The following is a 21,984-nucleotide window of genomic DNA, read 5'->3' on the forward strand; positions in this document are numbered from 1 at the left end:
TTCGCTAGTGAAAGTGCTCGGATTGAATCAAGGTAAAGACGCGGCAGAAGTCCAAAATAATTTGTTACACTGCACGCTACTTATTCACACCTATTTCCACACGAACCCACGCAAATTCAACGTGTTTTCATTTACAGAGGCTCAGTCTCAAACGAAATGTAGTGTTCTTAGTTTAACGGTGAAAAGTGGAAACTTTGCTGGGTCCCCAAACATATTATTAAGTAACTGTGTTACTATCACAATCAAACCACCAATCTACTTAGTTTTTCTTATCCAGCAAAGCTTCAAATATGTGTTTTGTGAATATCTTTGATAATTAACTATTATACATATGGAATCTAAATTGTCGCCAGATAAAGAGAAAAAGGAAAATGCGCGAGAGCCAATAAACGAATACCAATGGGACGACTTACGAAGAGATCGTGAATTGGGACATTACCCCTGGACACATCTTCTGAAGCCGCCATTAGAAGGCAAAATTACTGCAGAGGATATCATAAGAGAAACAACACCACGAAGAAGTATGTCTCGTGAATTCTCACGTTCTCGAACCCATTCGCCTGTTGATGGAGGTGGACAAAAGATTCTAAACCTTGACTCTTCGCCTGGAAGCAGCCGTAAACACGGTGACGAAGGGGAAGATGAAGGCGTGCACATACCAAACTTTTCAAAAGAAGTATCTTTAGATTCTGAGGATGATGCTGTCAATCAAGCAATGGCTGCTTTCATATATAGACAGTCAGAAAGTCCATCAAATTCACATTTAGAAGCACCAATAAGTACGCCTAAAAATGTTTCCCCAAAGGGAATTCTAAAACGACGAGTACCAGATGCTTATATTGGGGTCACAGAAACCAGAGAAAAAACAAAATGTTGTCATCCCTTAGTAAATAAAATCAAACATTTAGCTGACAAAACTCTAAACAAACTTGAGAAGAATGAAGGCGAAAAGTCTCCATTACCTAAGCGTAAAAAACACAAAGAAGGACAGGAAATAAGACAGCTAAAATCTTCTCCGGGAGCAGTGCGTAGACAAAAATTTAGCGCAATTAAACTTGGCGATTCAGACGAAATGAGTAAAACAATGAGTGTAGATACCCCTCCTCCAAGAAAAAAGAAAGAACATATTTACGAGGACATAGAAGAATCAAAAAGTCAAGATCGAGACAAATCCCTTCAATTTTCTCCTGATATAGAAACAGAACGTAAAAATAGCAATAAACAAAATGAGAGCTTTTTAGAAAGAAAATCATTAGCTTCACAAGACCCTAGTTTAGTAATAGAAGATGAAGCTTCCTTGAAATCTGATGAACATGTAATGGAAAAACTGCATCAAATAAGAGATTCAAATAAAGAAGCTGTAATTTTAGACGAAGAAATGGATCCAGACGAGCCCAATGTCGATGAAATATTTCAAACTCAGTTAGAAGAGACAAGACCAAAGAACGATTCTCCCAACATCACGATAACAGAAATTTTTGACGATGATATATTAGAAACAAGCCATGAACAAGCTCCAGTGCCCATTGAAGCTTCTCCTACTCCGAGCTCGCAAATAAAGTTGGATAAAAAAAATGGCGTTGAAATTTTTGAGAAGGAATGGTCTAAAACCTCCAGGTAACTATATATATTTATATATAACAATTTACAGTGTATCCTATTTATATTTTTTCTTTTGCTGCATACGTAATTGTGACATAACAGCTGTTTCGACACATGCAAAGCGAACGCGCTGGCTTCTCACGATATGTTATATATAGATTCGGCCGAACAGTCTTCCTGCACATTGGTTTAGCTCTTTGAAATTGTCATCAGTGATCCGTGCTCGCGGCTGCTTTTACGCCAGTAATTAGTTCATTTACTGCCTGGTTTTGACAAACGCGTAATGAGTCACTGCCGATGTCGGTCTACAAATGCCGGTTTGACTTACTTGGATTTCTTAGTCGATGACTAAAATATGACCTGCTGCAATATTATTACCGGTAGTTAGTACTGTTAGTAGTAATGAGTAACCTTCGGAGATGGACATCAGAGGGAGGGACTCCTTTAAAAAAACCCGTGAGGCCTACAAGAGAGGGTAGTGTTCAAGTTTATACACCTGACGTACGATGTGCTTGTCAGTTTTTTCAAAGTGATTCTTTACTACCTGAACGAGTAAATCCTATTGGAACCAGGCCGACTTCGCGAGCCAGTAATTTATTTTCAAATGAAAGGTAAGTCTACTGGCGTAAGGTTTTACATATAGCATTACAGTCATAATAATTTCTGTCCATTTAGTAGTTTAAAGTCATTTTAAATGGATTTCGCCCGGTGACTGCTGCGGCTAAAACGAGCGCCGATCGTTGGCCTAATTATGACTCAAGAGACGTGTGTGCGTAGACAACGTTATATAAATATAACTGGAACGGTTTGCGATGAAGGATGATTTTTGCGATTTAACTGTATGCAACCCCTGCTATGCGAAAAATATATTTTCTAACGTAGGTTTTAATACCATGCGAATAAAATTTTGTTTTTAATATGGTACCAAGTTGTGATACATAATATGTGTATTATTTTTATTTACAGTGATCACGAATATGAAATCATCGAAAAACCGCCTCCGAATATTGTCTATATGCCACCCGATGCTGAAACGAAGCCTTCTTTGGTGAAAACTGATGATGAATTATCTAGTACTACATCTTTGGAACGTAAATATTTACAACACGAAGAAGAACAACACGATTATAAGGAAAATGAAGGCATTTTAAACGCTGAATTACTTCAAAAGGATATAGAAGAGAGATACTTTGTTAATACGCCGTCCACTATGTCACGAACTGAATGTGAAATTAGTACAAGTCAAGTAGATTCTTCCGCTCTAGAAAATTTACCATTAAAACGTGACAGCCGTCAAAATGCTGAAGGGATTGACGTAAAAATACAACAACGTATCAAGGAAGGCGCTGGAAAATTAAAATCGCAGGCTGGTAAATTAAAAACAAAATTGCAAAGTATGAAAATGCCAGATAAACCAAAAATGAATATGCCTGAACGCCCAAGATTTAAGATGCCTGAGCGTCCGAAATTTACATTACCTGATAGACCCAAGTTTACTTTGCCCGATAAAAGGAAATTTAGCCTACCGGACCGCCCAAAGTTCAAAAAGATAAACTTGTCTGAAAAATTATCCTTTGGAGATAAAAAGAAATTTACTCTACCGGAAAGACCAAAATTCAGTGTGCCTGATTTTCCTAAATTTAAAATGCCCGACAAAACAAAAATTAATTTTCCAAGCTTAGGGAGAAGAAAGTCAAGTAAGCCGGAAGCATCGATTACTGGTTCAACTCCAGATGTAAGAAATACACCTCCAGTTGAATTTGAGGCTAAAACATATCCTAGATTATTTAACAGAAAAAATAAAAAGGAATTACCTAAAACCTCATCATCTCCTAATTTAGATAGAGAAGAAACCCCACCTGCTACTTTTACATTTACTCGAATGAAAAAACAACCAAAACAAGTTGCATCTTATATTCCAGACAGCCCTAGTGAACCACGAGAATATGGCACCACTGACAGTTTTGATGCAGATGTTGATGAAAGACGACAGTTTGAAACCACATACGACTTTGACAAATTAGATTCTCAGTATATTCAAGATGAAAGGCAAATATCGTACTTAAACGAAAATGACGCAGGATTATCGCCAGAACAACATTCACCGGTAAAAGAAGAATACTCTCATGTTATAAACGAAATAAACAACGACGAATTTTTCGTACGACCGCGAGGGATATCTCGTGAAAATATTCAAGTAAGAGAATACTTGAGTGACGAAATACGACAAGCTTTCAAAATTCCAAAAAATGCGCTAGCTTTGATGGGAAGTAATTCCGGCGTTAACAATAAAAATATATATGCCAATGAACCAGAAGCTGACCCGGAGCTTATGCTAGATGATGATATGCGCTATTCATCGGAGGACTTAAACGAAAGAGATGACGGCTATTACACATTCCCACCCGTACGTCCGTCACGAGCCAAACGCAAGAAAAAGGAAGAAGATATCGATACAGTTCAGTATATTGACGAGCACATGACAAATGACTTGCAATTCAGTGAAATCGACTTAGGTATATCTGGTGATCAGGAACAACTTCATTTAAATAACAATGTGCAGACCAATCAGCCGATTGAAATGGACACTAAACATAGCTTCGGTCCTTCTAATGAGTTACGTTCTATTCACGAATATGCCAATGATGACGTGATACAATATCCGGAGGATATACCAGTCCAGTCACAAACTTTGCCAAAGCCACCTCAACGAAAAAAGAAATTCGGCAAGCGGGACTTAAGACATTCATCGCTGAATGATTTTAAAGATATCCCAGCATCCGATTTATGGGAAGAGTCCCCTGTGCAAAATGAAGACGTGAGTATTTATTTTAAATATATATATGTATATACTTACAAGAAATTCACATTATTTTACTAATCGGCTTTATTATATTTTGTAGTTGATTGTCGCCTAAATTGATATTATCAAAGACTTATAAATGAAATTTGATGCAGTGAAGTTCGTCTAGTAAAATAAGATTTTTTTTACACATGTAGATCAAACGACTCAGTACACCATAACAGTAATGTTGAATCTAGTTTATTTTAATCGCATAATAAAAAATTATGAGTCTTTTATTATTGAAAAAATTAACATTGAAAAACGTTGTCCTAATCATATTGTCCTCTCCTGTAGCACTTTTGCATGCATGGGCTCGAGGCAAAATTGTCAAGTACATTGACAGTGCTTTCCCTAATATTTAAAAGTCCTTTCTACATATATCTGTTGTTCCTACCCGAAATAATCTGAAAAAGAAAATCGATTTTTTTCGCTTCGTATATAATAGTATTTCTTGTATTTAAATTTCGTTATTGTTAAATATTTCTATAAGTATAAAATTAAACTTAAATAAATTAGTGTAATTCTCTCTTACTCTTAAACTTACTCTTCTCTCAAGGAGAAAGAGAAAGAAGGAAGGGAAGGGAGGAAGGAGGAGGAAGGGTCTTACTCTTAAACTTTTTTTTATTTAAAACATTTTTTATGCTAATGGGAGAACCTCGGATAGTGCTCTGACTAGACGAGAACATATGTATCAGGGCTCGTAGATAGGTAAGTATGTTAAAGTATGTCATATTTCCGTTAATTTTATTTCACAACAAACATTTACAATACAAATTTCATAATACAGATATTAAAAACCTAAAGTTGCATGGGGCATCGTCCCCAGGAGCGGTATTCGACATGCGTTAAGTGACGTTACGTGTTGAACTTCAGTTGAATGGAAGAAATCGTGTGTTGTCGAATAGGTAAATTTGACATTAGCAATCCACAGTTAGGTGACAACGAAACCAAACCGAACCACGACGAGTTCAGAGCCATTTTAAACCGTATAGTAGTAAGAAAACAAAGTTGATTTTTGTTGAATAATTTTTTCAATGAATGAGTTTTGGTTGTACCAAATGATACTTTCCACGGTTGATGAACAAATGATTCATTCCACTGTTGAACTGATGTTGAAGCCGAAACTGACAGTTGTGCATCTCGAATAGGGCCCCAGGGGCCCAGTGGAAACAGTGGAATGAATCATTTGTTCATCAACTGTGGAAAGTATCATTTGGTACAACCAAGATCATTCATTGAAAAAAGTATGCAACAAAAATCAACTTTGTTTTCTTACTACTATACGGTTTAAAATGGCTCTGAACTCGGCGTGGTTCGGTTTGGTTTCGTTGTCACCTAACTGTGTATTGCTAATGTCAAATTTACCTATTCGACAACACACGATCTCTTCCATTCAACTGAAGTTCAACACGAAACGTCACTTAACGCATGTCAAATACCGCTCCTGGACGCTTGCTGCGTTTCCCCGCTGGATTGCCAGACTTAGCCGCTGAGCGAAATATTCGCCCGCTCGAAAATCGTCAGACACCCAGACAAGTTTATTTGAAATTTCTTTCACAACTTGTCTGGTGTCTGATGAATATTTATTTAATTTATTAGTATATTATCTAATTTCCGTTAATTCATTTTTTATGCTTATGAAAATTACAGTTTCTGCATTTTAATAACGGCTGAAGGGTTATTTTAAGTAACATCACGGGCGGACGTACGAGAAAATTCGAATATTGAATGCCTGTAGTTAAATACATTTTCCACTACATACTCAATTTCGCGCTATCGATAATTTATCATGCTATGTAGTGGTCCAAACTTTTAGAAGAGAAAACAAGCTCGTATAAATAGTAGGTTAGACTGGGGTCAATTGGAAAGATTTTTACATTTTTGACCACTGCTCTCGTTTTTAATCTAATTTATTTGTTAAGAAGTTTAATTATAAATGAAAATGCAAAAACACATTACTTCCTCGTCTTCCTCTCATGTCGCTTGCGACGGCTGCGTAGGCGGTTAACTTCGTGGACACCGACTCTCGCCAATGGCTACTTATGCACGCAAAGCTGTAATAAATACGCTGTTCTTATATGCTGTAAGAGTGACTGTAGAAAGCTACCCCGTGTATGAATGGTGCCTATCTACCCCTAATTAAATACGTTTGGTGTGAACAAGGAATAAAAATATTGGCGTGCTTCAAGATGTGACATGTTTTGCTGGCAGATGGTGTCATGAATGCCGAACATTTTCCTCTTAGGGACCCCACAGTTCTGTTGTAGGATTCGTTTTGGAATTATCGAGCTTGTTTCAAATGACCCACGATTCAAGTGACCTCAGTCTCCCCTAGGCTTGGTTCTTATTAAGCCAACCATGTCAACCGACCTTTAAGCCATTTTAGATAGATAAAACACTTTTTTAAGAAAAAAAAGGCGGAATGTCTTAAACTAACCCGTTAATAAAAACCGGTTTTTTTGTGAAAACGTATTTCCCTTAGTAGAAACTAGTTTTCCGTAAGGCCTTGGTGAAAACTAGTTTTAACTGGTTTAACTAGATTTAGGGGAGGCCTTTGCCCCGCAGTGGGACACTAAATTAGGCTAGTAAAAAAAAAGAAAAAAAAAAAAAAAAAAAAACGCAGTTTCACTGACGCGATACGGAAAACTAGTTTTCATTTAAAACTCAGTTTCACTCAACTCGACCTACTACTTTAGGACCTTAGGATGAAAAAACTTATACCTAAACACTGTACAGGACAAAATCCGGGCATGCATGATACGGTAAATCTTTTAAATGAATGTTCGTTATCAAGCAGCACTTTTTTCATAATTTGTGGTTATCAAACGACATAATAAAATAAAATTACATTTGTAATCATAATTTAACATTTGTTTGTCAGTGACTTAGACCATTATATATTCCACAGTATACAGATATACATTTTTATACACGGTCTTCTGACAGTCTTCACCAAGTTCTCTTTTTAAAAACATTTTTTTTTGTTATACAAGCCAAATTATACCACATTGAAAATGAAAATGAAAATGAAAAATCGTTTATTGGTCACAATCATTGTGTTACAATTGAGAAAGTGTTGGGACCTAGTAAGTATTGCAATACTTGTGACAGGAGACCCCGCTCTTCCAGCAGCAAGTTAAGGGTACAACCAACACAATAATAGTTAATTATGTAGGTACAGAAAGTAACAAATTGAATTATAATTAAACTAAACTAAAGTTATAGTTAAGATAACAGTTCAATGCAATGCAATAATCTGAGAGTAGGTACAGAGGAAATAAGTATTTAAGTATTTATATAATAAATTATACCACATTACATTATCTTTTCACAATAGTTAAAACTTTTCTAATTGTATTCATTTTGACAAAAAATGCCTCCCGTAGAAAAACGACTCGGTGCTTGGAGTCAAAAGTTTTTCTGACTACCTCAAGTAGAAAAAGAGTTTCAAAAAGTATGTTTTTTGTAAGTTGACATTCTAATGAGCATAAAACAGTTTAAAATAGTATTTTGTGCAAAAGATACATAACAAGGGTTCTTAAAATACAAGGGCCAAAGTTACAAAACGGAACGAAGTTGAGTTTTGTAAAGACAGGCCCGAGAATTTTAAGACCTAGGTAATTATTTACCGTTGCACACAATATTTTTTCTAAGACAGCGGCAAACACCTAAAATTAAAAATGAAATCAGAGTAAATATTGGTTTGTAGATCTTTGCCTAGAAGTCAGAATAAAAAAAACAACAGTTGCATAATATTGTATGAATACCTATCCCTACGTCGGTGGCAATGTTTTGTTTTTTATACCAGGTCATGCATGCCCGGATTTTGTCCTGTACAGTCTTTGTATATACTCATGGACAAATTTAGAGGACCCCAAAAAAAGGTTTAATTGTTGGATTATAGCACCTAAATAGCTAAAGTAATTTCAAAATTAGAAACTAAACTTTTATTGCGTTCCTCCAAATTTATCCATGAGTGTATAAATAAAATCACAAAGTTGTTGATTATAAAAAAATACTTTTTTCAACACACTTGCTCAAAACGACGTTTTTATTCCACCGATTTTTGGCTCATAATACTAGATATTAAACACGCGTGCTTTTGCAGTATATTATAACACTGGTGCTTTTTCATTATATTATCCGACTGAGTTAAGAAGGTAACTGATTGCTAATAATATCATAATATGCATGGAAACGGAGCCTTGGTCGAGTAATACATTTTTTTAACCAACTATAAAGCGAGGTTTAGACAAGCAAGAACTTGCATGCAATTTTCATTACATTGCGGTATTCGATAAACATTTTGAATGCAGTATACCTTAGTAGTCAGCAATGTAACGTAAATTGCATACAAGTTCTTACTAGTCTAAACCTCGCTTTAGGTTTCAAATGTTAGTTTTATCTTTTTTAAGAGGTTTTATCTCACCAATTATAATTTATAGATTAAATGATCTCGTAGATTACATTAATGAATAAACATAACATTTTATCGATTTGATCTCCATCCATCGGTTAGAAATACGAAAATCTTAGCTTTTTTACATTTTTTTAATCGGCTGTTTGTCGACTTCGTTCGCGCCTTTGCCTTGCGCGCGCATTGGAATCGTGCGTAAATAATTATTTGTTATACAAGGGTGCAAAGTTGTATTTTACCCGCGAGTGTTTCAATACACGAGAAGTAAAATACATTTGCACCCGTGTGTAACACGGAACTTTTCCCCTCACTATAGCGAGGAAAGTGCAACATCCACAGGCGTTATATGTGGTATTTTCTATAAAAAGGGACCTTATTGTCGATGGCGCTTACGCCATTATAAACGATGCTCCGATATAAATACAATTCCCCATTAGTGGATAAAATGCGTTTTTCCCCGCTTGTTTTAAAGAATAAAAGACGGCTTTCCGAGCTAGTGAGGGGAAAAAAAATAACGCGCCAGCCATTTTCCGTATTTGTCAAAGAATTGGAATAGTTTTGCTTGTTTTTAGTTTATATATTGACGAAAATGACATTTTCAAGCATTAAAAATATATTGAAAATGAAGAACACATAAAATTGACGCTGCCAAATGGGGTATTTGATTGATCTAAAACAAGTAACAGTCAAAAAAAATTTTTTGTGACACACTTTTATTGCTGACTGTACTTCTTCTCATTTGCATGTCTATCGAGTACTTCTTGGGACCTTTCTAATGAGCCTAAACTTGATGTGTTTGTGTTATTCCATTGTGGAGTTCCTTTGGCTACCTACCGGCTGCATCATCAGAACACCTCCATGTTAACATATTATTGCATTGTCACCGGAATTACGACAGTACTCCAAATTTCAACTTAATCAGATACCGGGAAGTAGTTCAAATTTCAGTTACAAGATTTGAAGCACTATATCAAAGAGGATATAATAAGATAGAGCGGTACTGTCATAGTAGATTTTGTAACCACAGTAAATTCACTGCCATCTATCAACACACTTTAAAACTAAAGATGAAGATTTATAAAAATACGATAAAATGTATTTAAATATGGATAAATGATTTTTTTTATTTGCATTAATTATTTTTATGATTTTGACCCATGTTCTTTCACTGAATAGATATGCGTTAAAATTGTTAAATAACAAGTGAAACCGTCAACGCCATCTATACGACAGTAGGCCAAAGTTAGTAGCGCCCTCTAATCGAGAATCAAATTTTCTTGATTTTCAAGGCACGTTTTGTCCTTAGACTGTATCCATCTATTACGGAGTTATATCTATCTTTGACTATATATACATACAAAGGTATATACGCAGTGACGCTAAATAAAAGTGTGTAATAAATTATTTTTCTCAAAAATGGACGGCAAAGTCGACGTTGCCGGTTAAAAAGTAGGTCGCGAAGTGCGTTGTTAATGTTCAGTCAAAAAATTAAAAAGTTAAAAACATTGCAGTCTCGATTTCGGGACTGCAAACCAAACTTCCAAACTTTTTAAAAGTTGAAGTGGCCATATCAAATGCAGGCATAGGTCCATTAAACAGCCAAACAGATGATCAGTACTCATTATTACAATGTTGGTACCGCGACTATTTAGGTGTCTCAAATAGGTTGGCGTATTTTCAGCAGAAAAATACACTTCTATTTTTAATTAAAAAAATAAAACGGCGGCAAAGCAAATCTTACTACTTTTTTCTGTGAAAATATATACATAAGGACGTTGCTTCTGTATAATTTCTCTATTATATTTGTATTTATTGCGCCATTTTGAGAAAAGCACTATATATGACTCGGCTGGAAGGCTACTTGCTGGCTTCGGATTCAATTAAACGGACTCCCAAGGTCGTCCGTTTAAAACGAATCCTCAGCCAGCAAGTAGCTACTTCCGAGCCTCGACAATAATGTACTATTACACCATTATTAATAGAGAAACGTAGACAGCAGTTATTTTTAAACACAATTTCTATTTGAAAGCCCGTATAAAACTATAAAGAGTAGGTTATTTGATTGTGACGTCACATGCTAGTGTTTCATATAAATTCCATAGTAGCAAAATCGTTTTGACAGCTCTAAAAAAGAAACTGATTTGACTAGTAGTCAAATACCCTATTGAGGCAAGAGCCGAGAACGAGCCTTTTACCATCAAAATCGGGTGAAAAATAATTGACGGCATATGAAACTTTTATACAATGGAAAATCAGCAAAAACGCCCAGTCTTTCTTGGAAAACGTGTTGGTAGTTGGTAGGTTACTTCAATGCCTACAAGTCCAGCATGCTTTTTTGCAATTATTCGATGTTAAAACTGTCACCATTTTGAAAATTGTACTTTTACTGTTTTGACAAATAAAATCTAATTTATAAGTTTTGTTTTTTTGAAAAACGTCGTATGTAACGCGTCTACATTGGTCATTACACACATCGGATTTCTTATTGCGCGCTCGCTTACAGCTCGCGCGCACAATATCGCCTCTTGTGTAATGACCAACGTAGCACACTTGTCTCATAATGTACTATTGTGCATTTCAGATAATCGTGTATAGAACCGAACATGAATACATCGTTCCTCAAACTGAGACCACAGCAAGTGACCGCAGCCCGCTACCGCCGCGACGTAACCGCTCGCGGAGTTCGCGGGGCACATCTCTCTGTGACGATGATCGGACATCTCACGGAGCAGAATCATTAACAATGGACACACATGCGCTTCCCGCTGATTATATCGAATCTGATAAGCATGCTCGCCATGAAAGTCCAGGCTACGCTACCGTTGATAAAAGCGCTTATGCGCCAAATAAAGGTGTTCGGCGCTCCAAAAGTAAAACTCCACCTGTGAGACGTCGTAAAAGTCATAGTTCGGAGAGAAAATATTACACTGTTCAACCAGTAAGTAAAAGCTTACCTGATCGTCCACCACGGAAGAAATCCTCAACGAGCCTTATGACTTTGGACAGCTTTTCTAAGCGTTCAGTCAGCGGCGATTTGACACAGTATGTCGAAATTGATGAACCACAAATTGATGAAGTTCACAAAGATTTAATCTCTGGTGAAGTAGTAAATAAAATGAAAGATAGACCGCTACCACCACCGCCAAGGCCACCTAGGGGGCCAAAACGAAGAAAAAGTGATAGAAACAGTTTTGAAGATCGATGTGACGTTAATGTTGGAGCAGAATCTATGACACATGCTGATAAGGGTATGAAAATGGATGATGTCGTAGAGATAGAGGTATCAACTCAAACAGATCCCCTTCCAGATGATATTGACTTTGAATTAGGGATGGAAGAAAATCTGGATTTTTCGATGTCAAGTTCCCTGAGAGATATTGTGAATGAAGAGCCTTACAGAAGTAAATCACATAGCAAAATAGGTGAAAGCCCTAGAATTTCCCGGCCAACATCGAGGTCTGAAAAATCGTTCAAATTATCAGATCCAAAAATTTCAGAACTATCAAAATTCAACATAGGCCGCACGTCTCCTACAGTAATTTTGGTAGAAAGGCGCGTTTCAAGTCCAACAAGGATAAATGAACGAGACGAAATGTTAACTGAAGCGTCCCTGACAGTACAACATATTGACATCGATGAAGCCCATATTCCCGACGTACCTCCGCTTCCAAGGCCAAAAAGTGTGACAAGCATTAGTCCCACCTATCGTAAAACTGTTCCTTCTAGTGATGATCAAGCTCTTGAAAGGGTCACTGAAGCAAGTAGGGATGTCCAACTGGATAACCTAGTAACGCAAAGATTACAAGTGCGAGATTTAGATGTGGGGCGACTTAATGTTTCAGAATTACAAGCTAGTAAGATTTTAGTATCCGATATAGAAGGTATGACATTACAAGTAACTGAGTTAGATTCAAAATCAGGCCACATCTCGGTCAGTGGTATTGAATTTTCACAATCTGTAATTGATGAAATAGTTAAGAAATTTGCAGAAATATCAACAAGTGCAAGCGTACCACAAGCAGCGCATGAATTACCAAGACCAATGAGCAGAGAGGAACAAACACAAACCGATCAATCAGCCGGTGACACATTGGCAGCAGAAACTAAGTCAACTTTGGAACATGATCCCAGTCAGCCCTCTACTGTTCAGGCTTCGCCGCCACCACCGCCTCCAAAACATTATATTGAAGAAGAAGCGTCTGCACCTCCACAGAGACCCCCACCCCCAGATTTAACTCCACTTTTATATTCTTATCTTCAAGATATGACAATGCCTCCAGCCACTTATTACCATAGGCCAACTGCTATGAGAGACAGACCCTTTACCGAATTTCACGATGCTCAACATCAATCGCCTGCGCCACCGACTCGGCGCGCGAAGCGTAGGCCTACTGCCCCGCATTCAGAGTCGAGCTCTGACGAAGCCCTGACACGCCCGTCACCAAGGCGCATGCCTGCTCCAGTAAGACCACATGAACCGACAATAACTGAAGCGGGAGCCAATTTTCTACGTGTTTGTCACAACTCTATTTCGAGAACTATAAGAAGCATATTTAATTCCTTTGTCTCGTACATTAGCGGTACTGAAGATAAGAAGGATGTGCAAATGGCGCTAGTCATATTTTTGGTATTGATTGCTGGTTTGATAATGTTCGGTCTTAGCGATAGTCGCACGATTCATCACCACCACTGGGAGTTTTTCAATCCTCCTGACGGCAAACAATGATTAACCAACTGAACTTAATTACTTATTACTAGGCAGATATTATAATTATAAGATTATAACTTAAGTAAAGTCGTAGCATTTCATTCAAATCAGACTTTCCACTACTTACTCAACCGAATGTTTAAGCGTTATTTATGTATTTATTTTAGTAATAACGATCAATTTAATTTTGTATAACTCAGGTTACTACGTTTCCTATTACGACACAGCAGCCTAAAATGTTTGATAATAGATCTGGAAAAACGAATTTATAAAAAACTCAATGTTAACTAATATTGCCTACATCGAGCCGACTTAATACAGTCACTATCAACGTCTGGGCCCTGAGGAAATAGGGGGTTTAAATAATAAGTATTATTTGTCTGTATAATAATAACTAAAAAATATTTTTTTACTAACTAAGGCAAACGGCACATGAACTATAATTTATTTTAGGGACCTACTTTTTAAACTTTCCAGGTATTGACAGGAATTTCCTTCTTTCGTTATTTGATAGACCGACTAGACCGTAGTGACTAGTAAGTACCGTGCCATATAAAAATTATATAAAATCATGTACTCGTACAATTAACCAGTATAAAAGTTTCGCTGGAAGTGTAAACACAAAAAATTAAATTGTTTTCACTGGAATGGATTATTCAATTGAATACATAATTGCAATAAATTTTCGTCTAAGAGTCCACAGTTGCTTATCGATGTAAAAGTAGTGTGTCAGCTGATGTTAATGCATTTGTAAAGTTCGTTTTTGATGTGTATTTGTAGAAAAACAATAAAGTTTTTAAAATTAACCCTATTTTTTTGTAAGATTAGGAGGTAAGTAAAATAAAAGTTGTGCTGAAACCCGCTTTAGACCACACAATTTCACAAAACTTACACGAAATTAAAATTGCATACTTAAGTATTAAAACCTGCACTACACAATTTCACAAAACTTACACGAATTTAAAATTGCATAGGTACTTAACATTGACTTATAATTACATTTACCCAAAACATCCCAACAAAAATCATTAATTTGCAACTTAAAACTCTTCATAACATAACATTTCAGGACGACAAGCATTCAATATCGATAAAGTATCAAATAGGTAGCGTGTCACTTCACTATAGGCTCTTGCCTATAGGAATTTTCTAATTACCTAATTTACCTTTAATTTACTTAGGGTAAGACCTCCAGTGAATGAACACTCAAGCAATTATTATCCAAGTTTGAAAAATCATTTCTCGGCATTCATTATTAATTGGAAAAATTAACTACAATATAATCAATCCTCATTTAATAAGTATGAAAGTACTTAATTTCTGCGATTTTTTATCACCTTCATAGTTTATGAGTTATAGCAGAATTTATCAAAAACTAAAACCCAATAACCTAATAAATGAACAATAAAACTATTGAATGAACACCGCAAAACCCAGTGAATGAACATTATTTAGATCTTTTTTGTCAGCATTCTAGGATATCTAGGACAAAAAGATATCCTAGCTAGAAGATGTCCTAGATATCGTTGGGCGGATGGAGTGAAGGCGGATCTCCGTGAGCTCGGCGTCGGCGAAAGCTGGCGTGATATCGCTCTGTACCGGGCAAAGTGGCGTGCTCTGGCGTGTTGGAGGCCAAAACTCATTTTGGGTCATCGCGCCAGCCAAGTAAGTAAGTAAGTAAGTTTATCAGCATTAAAATAGTACATTCCGATGCTAGTGCGGAAAGTATGTCATTATCTCACGAGTACCGAGATATCTTGCCACGAGATGTAGGCGAGTGGCAAGACTCGGGACGAGTGAAGAATGACATATCCGCACGTGTATCGAACGACGTTTTTTAATACAGTTGCGAAAAAATAAGAAAAGCATCTAGTATTAAGGAATTGAATTCGAAACTTTTTATATTATTAATTCTGTGACATCATTGACATTAACATTATAAAGAGGTGTTTTTCTAGCTTTTATTCGACTAGAATAGATTTGGCTATTATTATTGAACCCACTTCAATGAAAGTTATTTTTTCAAATGCATGTTCTATAAGACAGAAACAATTGTAAATATTGAAACATTGTACTATTATTACCTAAATATCGTTATTTACGATTATTTGTGTATCGTATATTTATAAAAACAATATCGAATGCTGCCTTTGGAAACTTAAAACATTCTTGCAGTAAGAAAATACGCCTCTTTTTTGACAGGCGTTCCGTTCCATTCAGACAACTTATTAAGAACGGTTTTTCAACATTAAAAAATAAACGTGTACTTATACTTATAATGATGAAGAGGTAAGTAATAAAATATAAAATATGCATATTTTTCGTATTCTTACATTAACAGTAGGTTTTAATGTTGATTACGACGTTTAACTGAAACCATAGAGTAATTTATACTAGAGCGGTACTGTCATAGTAAATTTTGTAACCCCAGTAAATTCACTGCCATCTGTCGACACACTTTAAATCTAAAAATGAAGATTTATAAAAATACGATAAAATGTATTTAAATATGGATAAATGATTTTTTTTATTTGCATTAATTATTTTTATGATTTTGACCAAATTTTTTTTTACTGATATGCGTTAAACTTGTTAAATAACAAACGAAACCGTCAACGCCATCTATACGACAGTAGGCCAAAGCTAGTAGCGGCCTCTGAACGAGAATCAAATTTTCTTGATTTTCGAGGCACGTTTTTTCCTTAGACTGTATCCATCTATTACGGAGTTATATCTATCTTTGCTGAAACTAATATTAACACTCATCAATAAGTAGTCATGAATTTGAACAAGTAAAAATTTTAAAAAATTGGAAAAGTAAAAAGCACTAGTTTGCGAAAACCAACTTTCCGCAAGCTAAACAGCCACGAAAAGTAGCAACTTTTTGAGCAATTGTATTAAAAATGTCATTCTTCACTCGTCCCGAATCTTGCTTTCTCGGTACTCGTGAAGTAATGACATACTTTCCGCACTAGCATCGAAATGTACTATATTATCAAGGGCCTCTGACCCTTTGCAAATTTATGTAAACGCAATATACATATTTTTATTTGTGGTCTACCACATTTAATTTTAGAAAAATTTAATAATATCCGTGAAGTCCGTTTTTAAGTATAGTAATAGTAATATATTAGACCAATATTGAGTAACTCCATTTTTTGCTCACCTATTGGTTCATCGGTCACCTGAACTCGGCGTTTGGTGTTGTAGGGTTTAGCTTGTAAGTAAGACTTTAATAACAGTATAAGATGTACCAATGAGGATATAATAAGATAGAGCGGTACTGTCATAGTAAATTTTGTAACCACTGTAAATTCACTGCCATCTATCGACATACTTTAAAACTAAAAATGAAGATTTATAAAAATAACATCCATGCATAGATCGTGATCGGCAACGCAGGCTTCGTCAAGTGGACACAAAAGCAAATCAGCAACAGGCTTCGTCATCGACTTACAAATGATGTAATCCGCAACAGGCTTCGTCTAGCTTAACCACTAAATTAAACTATTTAGGCTATGGTGCCACCCCGGACCGTAGCCGGTCCAAACGTCCCCATGACACTGGCAGCGTTGCCCCGTTGAATTGCCAAGGAGATCTGTTGGACCAGGTACGATCCGGAGCGAGGATCGCAACTCCTATCTCTCAGTCGCCGACCCAATTCCCACACAAACTCCTTAGCCTCCGCACCCCAAGGTCCTGCAGTCTCCACCGCAACTGGTATAAAATCATACATTGGTTCCAAGGCAGAGTACTTCGTATGCTTCTGTTTAGCCGCATACTCCGCAGCTGAACCAGCAGCACCGATGGTGTGACTCAGATGGGACGGGGCAAAGGTGCTAACACACGTTGCGTCCCATAAGAGGCACCGACCCTTCTGCCAAGGAAACAATGTAAGACCATCTGGCCTTTTGCCATCAGCCCGGCACAATCCCGGAGGCTCCAGGACACAGGGAACATTGGCTGAGACCAAAGCCCTGCGAACTACCTCATTTATCGCATGGTGACGAGAAAAACGCCCAGCGCACCTCTGACAACTAAGGCCATGGTGACCGTCCTCCTGAACCATGGCTCCACATATACACCTATGTACCTCGCAAACCTTCGAACCCAATCGTAAAGCAACCGCAATCCTCAAAGAATCGTTATCTAGTAACGTGCCTAACTGAGGGGAAGGCAACGCATGAAGCCATGCTCCTGATTCGCACCTAGATGCGGCCTTGAGGCGCGCTAAATCTGAGCCAATAGCCTCGCTCAGCAAATCTGCAACCACCTTCTTACATAGTATGTCGTCCCAACCTCTTTGGGTCGCAGGATTGCTTGGCGGTTCCGTACCCTGACAAAACGATGACCACTTGACAAATGCCTCCGCAGCAAAAGGTATCTGGGAATTGCCACCATTGTCAGACAATATTCGAGTGACTAGTCCCAAAGTACCATGTGCCGAGGCAAGGAAAGCCACTACGCCTACTTCACGACACCGACGAACCCATTAAGAGTTCCATCGTGATCATTATCAGCAGTTTCCATTTCATCAAATGTCACTTTTTTTTTAAAATGTAAATGCTGGATTTGTTGATAAACTGGATTTTGTGCAATAAAGATTAAATAAATAAATAAATAAAAAAACAAAAATCACTATATGTATGCCTCTCTCATTTGAGGAGTTCCCTCGGTTCCTCGTGGGTCTCATCATCAGAACTCGAGCTTGACAAAAATATGTCTTAAAAACTTAACTTGCTTAACAAACATAACGAAGAGGACAAATCGTCAAACGTGAACTATGCGTCATTGAAGAGTTCCGTTCTGATCATCATCAGCAGTTCCACTTCATCAAATGTCACTTTTTTAAATGGAAGTGCTGGATTTGTTTATAAAAATACAAAAATCACTATATGTATGCCTTTCACATTTGAGGAGTTCCCTCGATTTCTAATGGATCCCATCATCAGAACTCGAGCTTGACAAAAATGTTTCTTGAAAACCTAACTTGCTTAACAAACATAACGAAGAGGACAAATCGCCAAACGTGAACTATGCGTCATTGAAGAGTTCCGTTCTGATCATCATCAGCAGTTCCACTTCATGAAATGTCACTTTTTAAAATGGAAGTGCTGGATTTGTTTATAAAAATACAAAAATCACTATATGTATGCCTTTCATATTTGAGGAGTTCCCTCGATTCCTCATGGATCCCATCATCAGAACTCGAGCTTGACAAAAATGTTTCTTGAAAACCTAACTTGCTTAACAAATATAACGAAGAGGACAAATCGCCAAACGTGAACTATGCGTCATTGAAGAGTTCCGTTCTGATCATCATCAGCAGTTCCACTTCATCAAATGTCACTTTTTTAAATGTAAGTGCTTGATTTGTTGATGAAAATACTAAAATCACTACCTATATATGTATGCCTTTAACATTTGAGGAGTTCCCTCGATTCCTCATGGATCCCATCATCAGAACTGCTTTTTGACAAAAACGGGACTAATCTGTATGTGTATACTTACAATCAAAAAAAGAATTTTCAAAATCGGTCCAGAATTTATGTTATGGAGTAACAAACATAACCGAATTGAGAACCTCCTCCTTTGAAATCTTGAAGTCGGTTAAAAATTGTAACAGATATTATAATGTCATTCAAGTTTTACGTTTTGAATAATTTTCCATTCCATCTCGAAACAATAAATAATTGATTTAACACACGCTACCTATTTATTACCTATAACGTTGTATGTATGTATAATACCTGTTAAAACATTTTGTTTTTGTAGTTTTTTAATTTTAATCGATTAAGAAATAGCAAAAGGGCCTATCGTAATTTTATTTACGGAAAACTCAGTTTTTTTTTTAAATAACAATAATGTCTTAATAGCTGACGGTCATACCACCGCGATACAACCGGCCGACGATTTGTTTTATTAACAATGTCATCTAAACTACCATCTGACAAAGTATGAAATGGGATGCGATGACTGAAAAGATTTTTAGGGTTCCGTACCCAAAGGGTAAAAACGGGACCCTATTACTAAGACTCCGCTGTCCGTCTGTCCGTCTGTCTGTCACCAGGCTGTATCTCATGAACCGTGATAGCTAGACAGTTGAAATTTTCACAGATGATGTATTTCTGTTGCCGCTATAACAACAAATACTAAAAACATAATAATATAAATATTTAAATGGGGCTTCCATACAACAAACGTGATTATTTGCTGTTTTTTTCCGTAATGGTACGGAACCCTTCGTGCGCGAGTCCGACTCGCACTTGGCCGGTTTTTTTTACATGTTCATGTGACCAGCTGACGGTCCACCGAGATACAACCGGCTGACCATTTTTTTATTCACAATAGCATCTAAACTATCATCTGACACAGTATCAAGCGGGAGGCGATGAACATTTTTTTGCGTGTTTCGGTGGCTGCTATTCCTCAACCCATCAACGGAGCGGCAGCTGACGTCCACAGGGGTTCATCATACATAGCCGTTAACCACTAAAAAAATTAATGACTGCAAAGCGCTGATTTGGTTGTGGCGCGCTTGTAATATAATGATGATATTCCCACGTAATGTTTGAGAAAACTTCGAACTTCGAAAAATAATACATTTGTAGTAGTTATGTAGGTAGTAGGTACATTAATTTTATAAGTTAACTATTAATGGCATTATTTATATTTATTGATTACGGATAAAAAAAATATATAAAATAAACGCACTGTACGCCTCAATTTAGTACATACCAAGCTTTAGCTATTAATCTTAATCCGTCGATTTGACTTAGGTATTTATTTGTAAGAAACAGATAAAACACAAATTAACTAATTGAGGCTTGTAAAGTATAATGCATTAAGGGAATATATTTTTATTATAATTTACGACCTCCACTACACGCATGATCTACTCATACTCAAACAACAAAATATCTGCAAAAGATACACAAATACGAGGTATAGCGCCAAATGCCGCGCGCCTCTGAGTTGTAGGTTATTCTTTGAACCTCGTTCCGCCGCAGTCGCCGCACCGAGACGAAATTCACGTACGATCGCAGTGAGCGGGGTGCGGGTACAGAGACGCTAAGACGCTCAAGGTCAAATTAGCGAGAATCGTCTTAAAACATTTTTACATTCAGGCTTCAGTGTTTTGGCTGGACAAGGCGGGACAAACTATTTTTACATGTCGGGATATGTAACGACCCCGAGCCCGAGTAAATCTGGTAGTGAATCTCACGTGAATCTAAAACAAATGTGTTTTGAATGTATTAAGTGTGTTATTTATAAATAAAAGAGACACTCCTGGATTCGCGCCAAGAAACACCTAACCTGCTACAAAACAATTTGATTTTGATTTTTTTTATATTCTAAAGAATGTACCCTTAAAGGGTCAATTTAATACATAACAGTTTTATAAACAGTCCATCCGCCAAGTCCTAATAGTCTAATACCATAATTATACGCAGCGTCACGTAAGCGAACAACTCGCGAACGCGAAGCGAAGCGTCGCGGCGTGGCGGGCCCACGGCTTTCGCGTTCGCAACGAGATCGACGTAGGACACTTCTATAAGTGGGCGTTTTCTAAAATAAATATTGAAAACCTGATTCTTTCAAATCTAGACATTCTTGGGCTCATTCTACTTAGACAGGAGTAGAATGAGCCCAAGAATGTCTAGATTTTCCTCGTAGTCTAGAATACGAATTGACCTGTTTTAGTTTATGGAGGGGGGGACGGGTCCAAAAAAAAGGGGGGTAAAGATGGCGGCCGACCATCATTGCTATTTGTTCACATCTTGAGCATATCTTGAGTCCTATGCAACCGATCGGTTCGTATGACGTTTCGTTTAAAAGGATATTAAACGTACTATTATTGTTTCTTAATAACCGTAGTCATAACTGTAGTCGTTTACAAAATATTTTAAAATATATGATTTTTTACCGTGCATGGATGGCATAAGTACTGATAAAACATGCTTCTAACTCAATAAATTATAGCTTTATTATCGCAAATAATGTTACTACAAAATTTACGGGGCATTTCATTAGCTTTCCAAAAACATAAGTTTTATTGGTGTATGATATTATATAACCAAGTAATGATGAATTTTGTTCAGCATGGATCACTACGCACTACCAATAAATGGCGGGCGACCGACGTTAACTTTTCATTATTTCTCGGGTTCTATTTTACTGATCAATTGGTGATAGATACCATTTGAAAGGATATTAAACGTAATTTTATTGTTTCTTAGTAACCGTAGTCATTACTGTAGTCGTTTACAAAATATTTAAAAATATATGATTTTTCACCGTGCATGGACATAGGTACTGCTAAAACATGCTCCTAACTCAATAAATTAGAAATACAGCAATAAAGGTTATTTCAAAATATACGGGAAATTTTATGACCTATCCAAAAATATA

General features: G+C 36.7%; 1 protein-coding gene across 1 annotated transcript; it reads left to right on the forward strand.

Annotated features, from left to right (window-relative positions):
• Positions 1 to 233: 233 nt before the first annotated feature.
• Positions 234 to 14,374, forward strand: LOC134753869 (uncharacterized). The gene is made up of 4 exons (XM_063689826.1): positions 234 to 1,617; positions 2,569 to 4,420; positions 11,446 to 12,942; positions 13,000 to 14,374. The coding sequence occupies exons 1-4, from the start codon at positions 332 to 334 to the stop codon at positions 13,588 to 13,590; spliced, it is 5,226 nt and encodes a 1,741-aa protein (XP_063545896.1). The 5' UTR covers positions 234 to 331; the 3' UTR covers positions 13,591 to 14,374.
• The last annotated feature ends 7,610 nt before the right edge of the window (positions 14,375 to 21,984 follow it).

The sequence above is a fragment of the Cydia strobilella genome, chromosome Z (genome assembly GCF_947568885.1).
Source record: "Cydia strobilella chromosome Z, ilCydStro3.1, whole genome shotgun sequence".
Taxonomy (NCBI): Eukaryota; Metazoa; Arthropoda; class Insecta; order Lepidoptera; family Tortricidae; genus Cydia; species Cydia strobilella.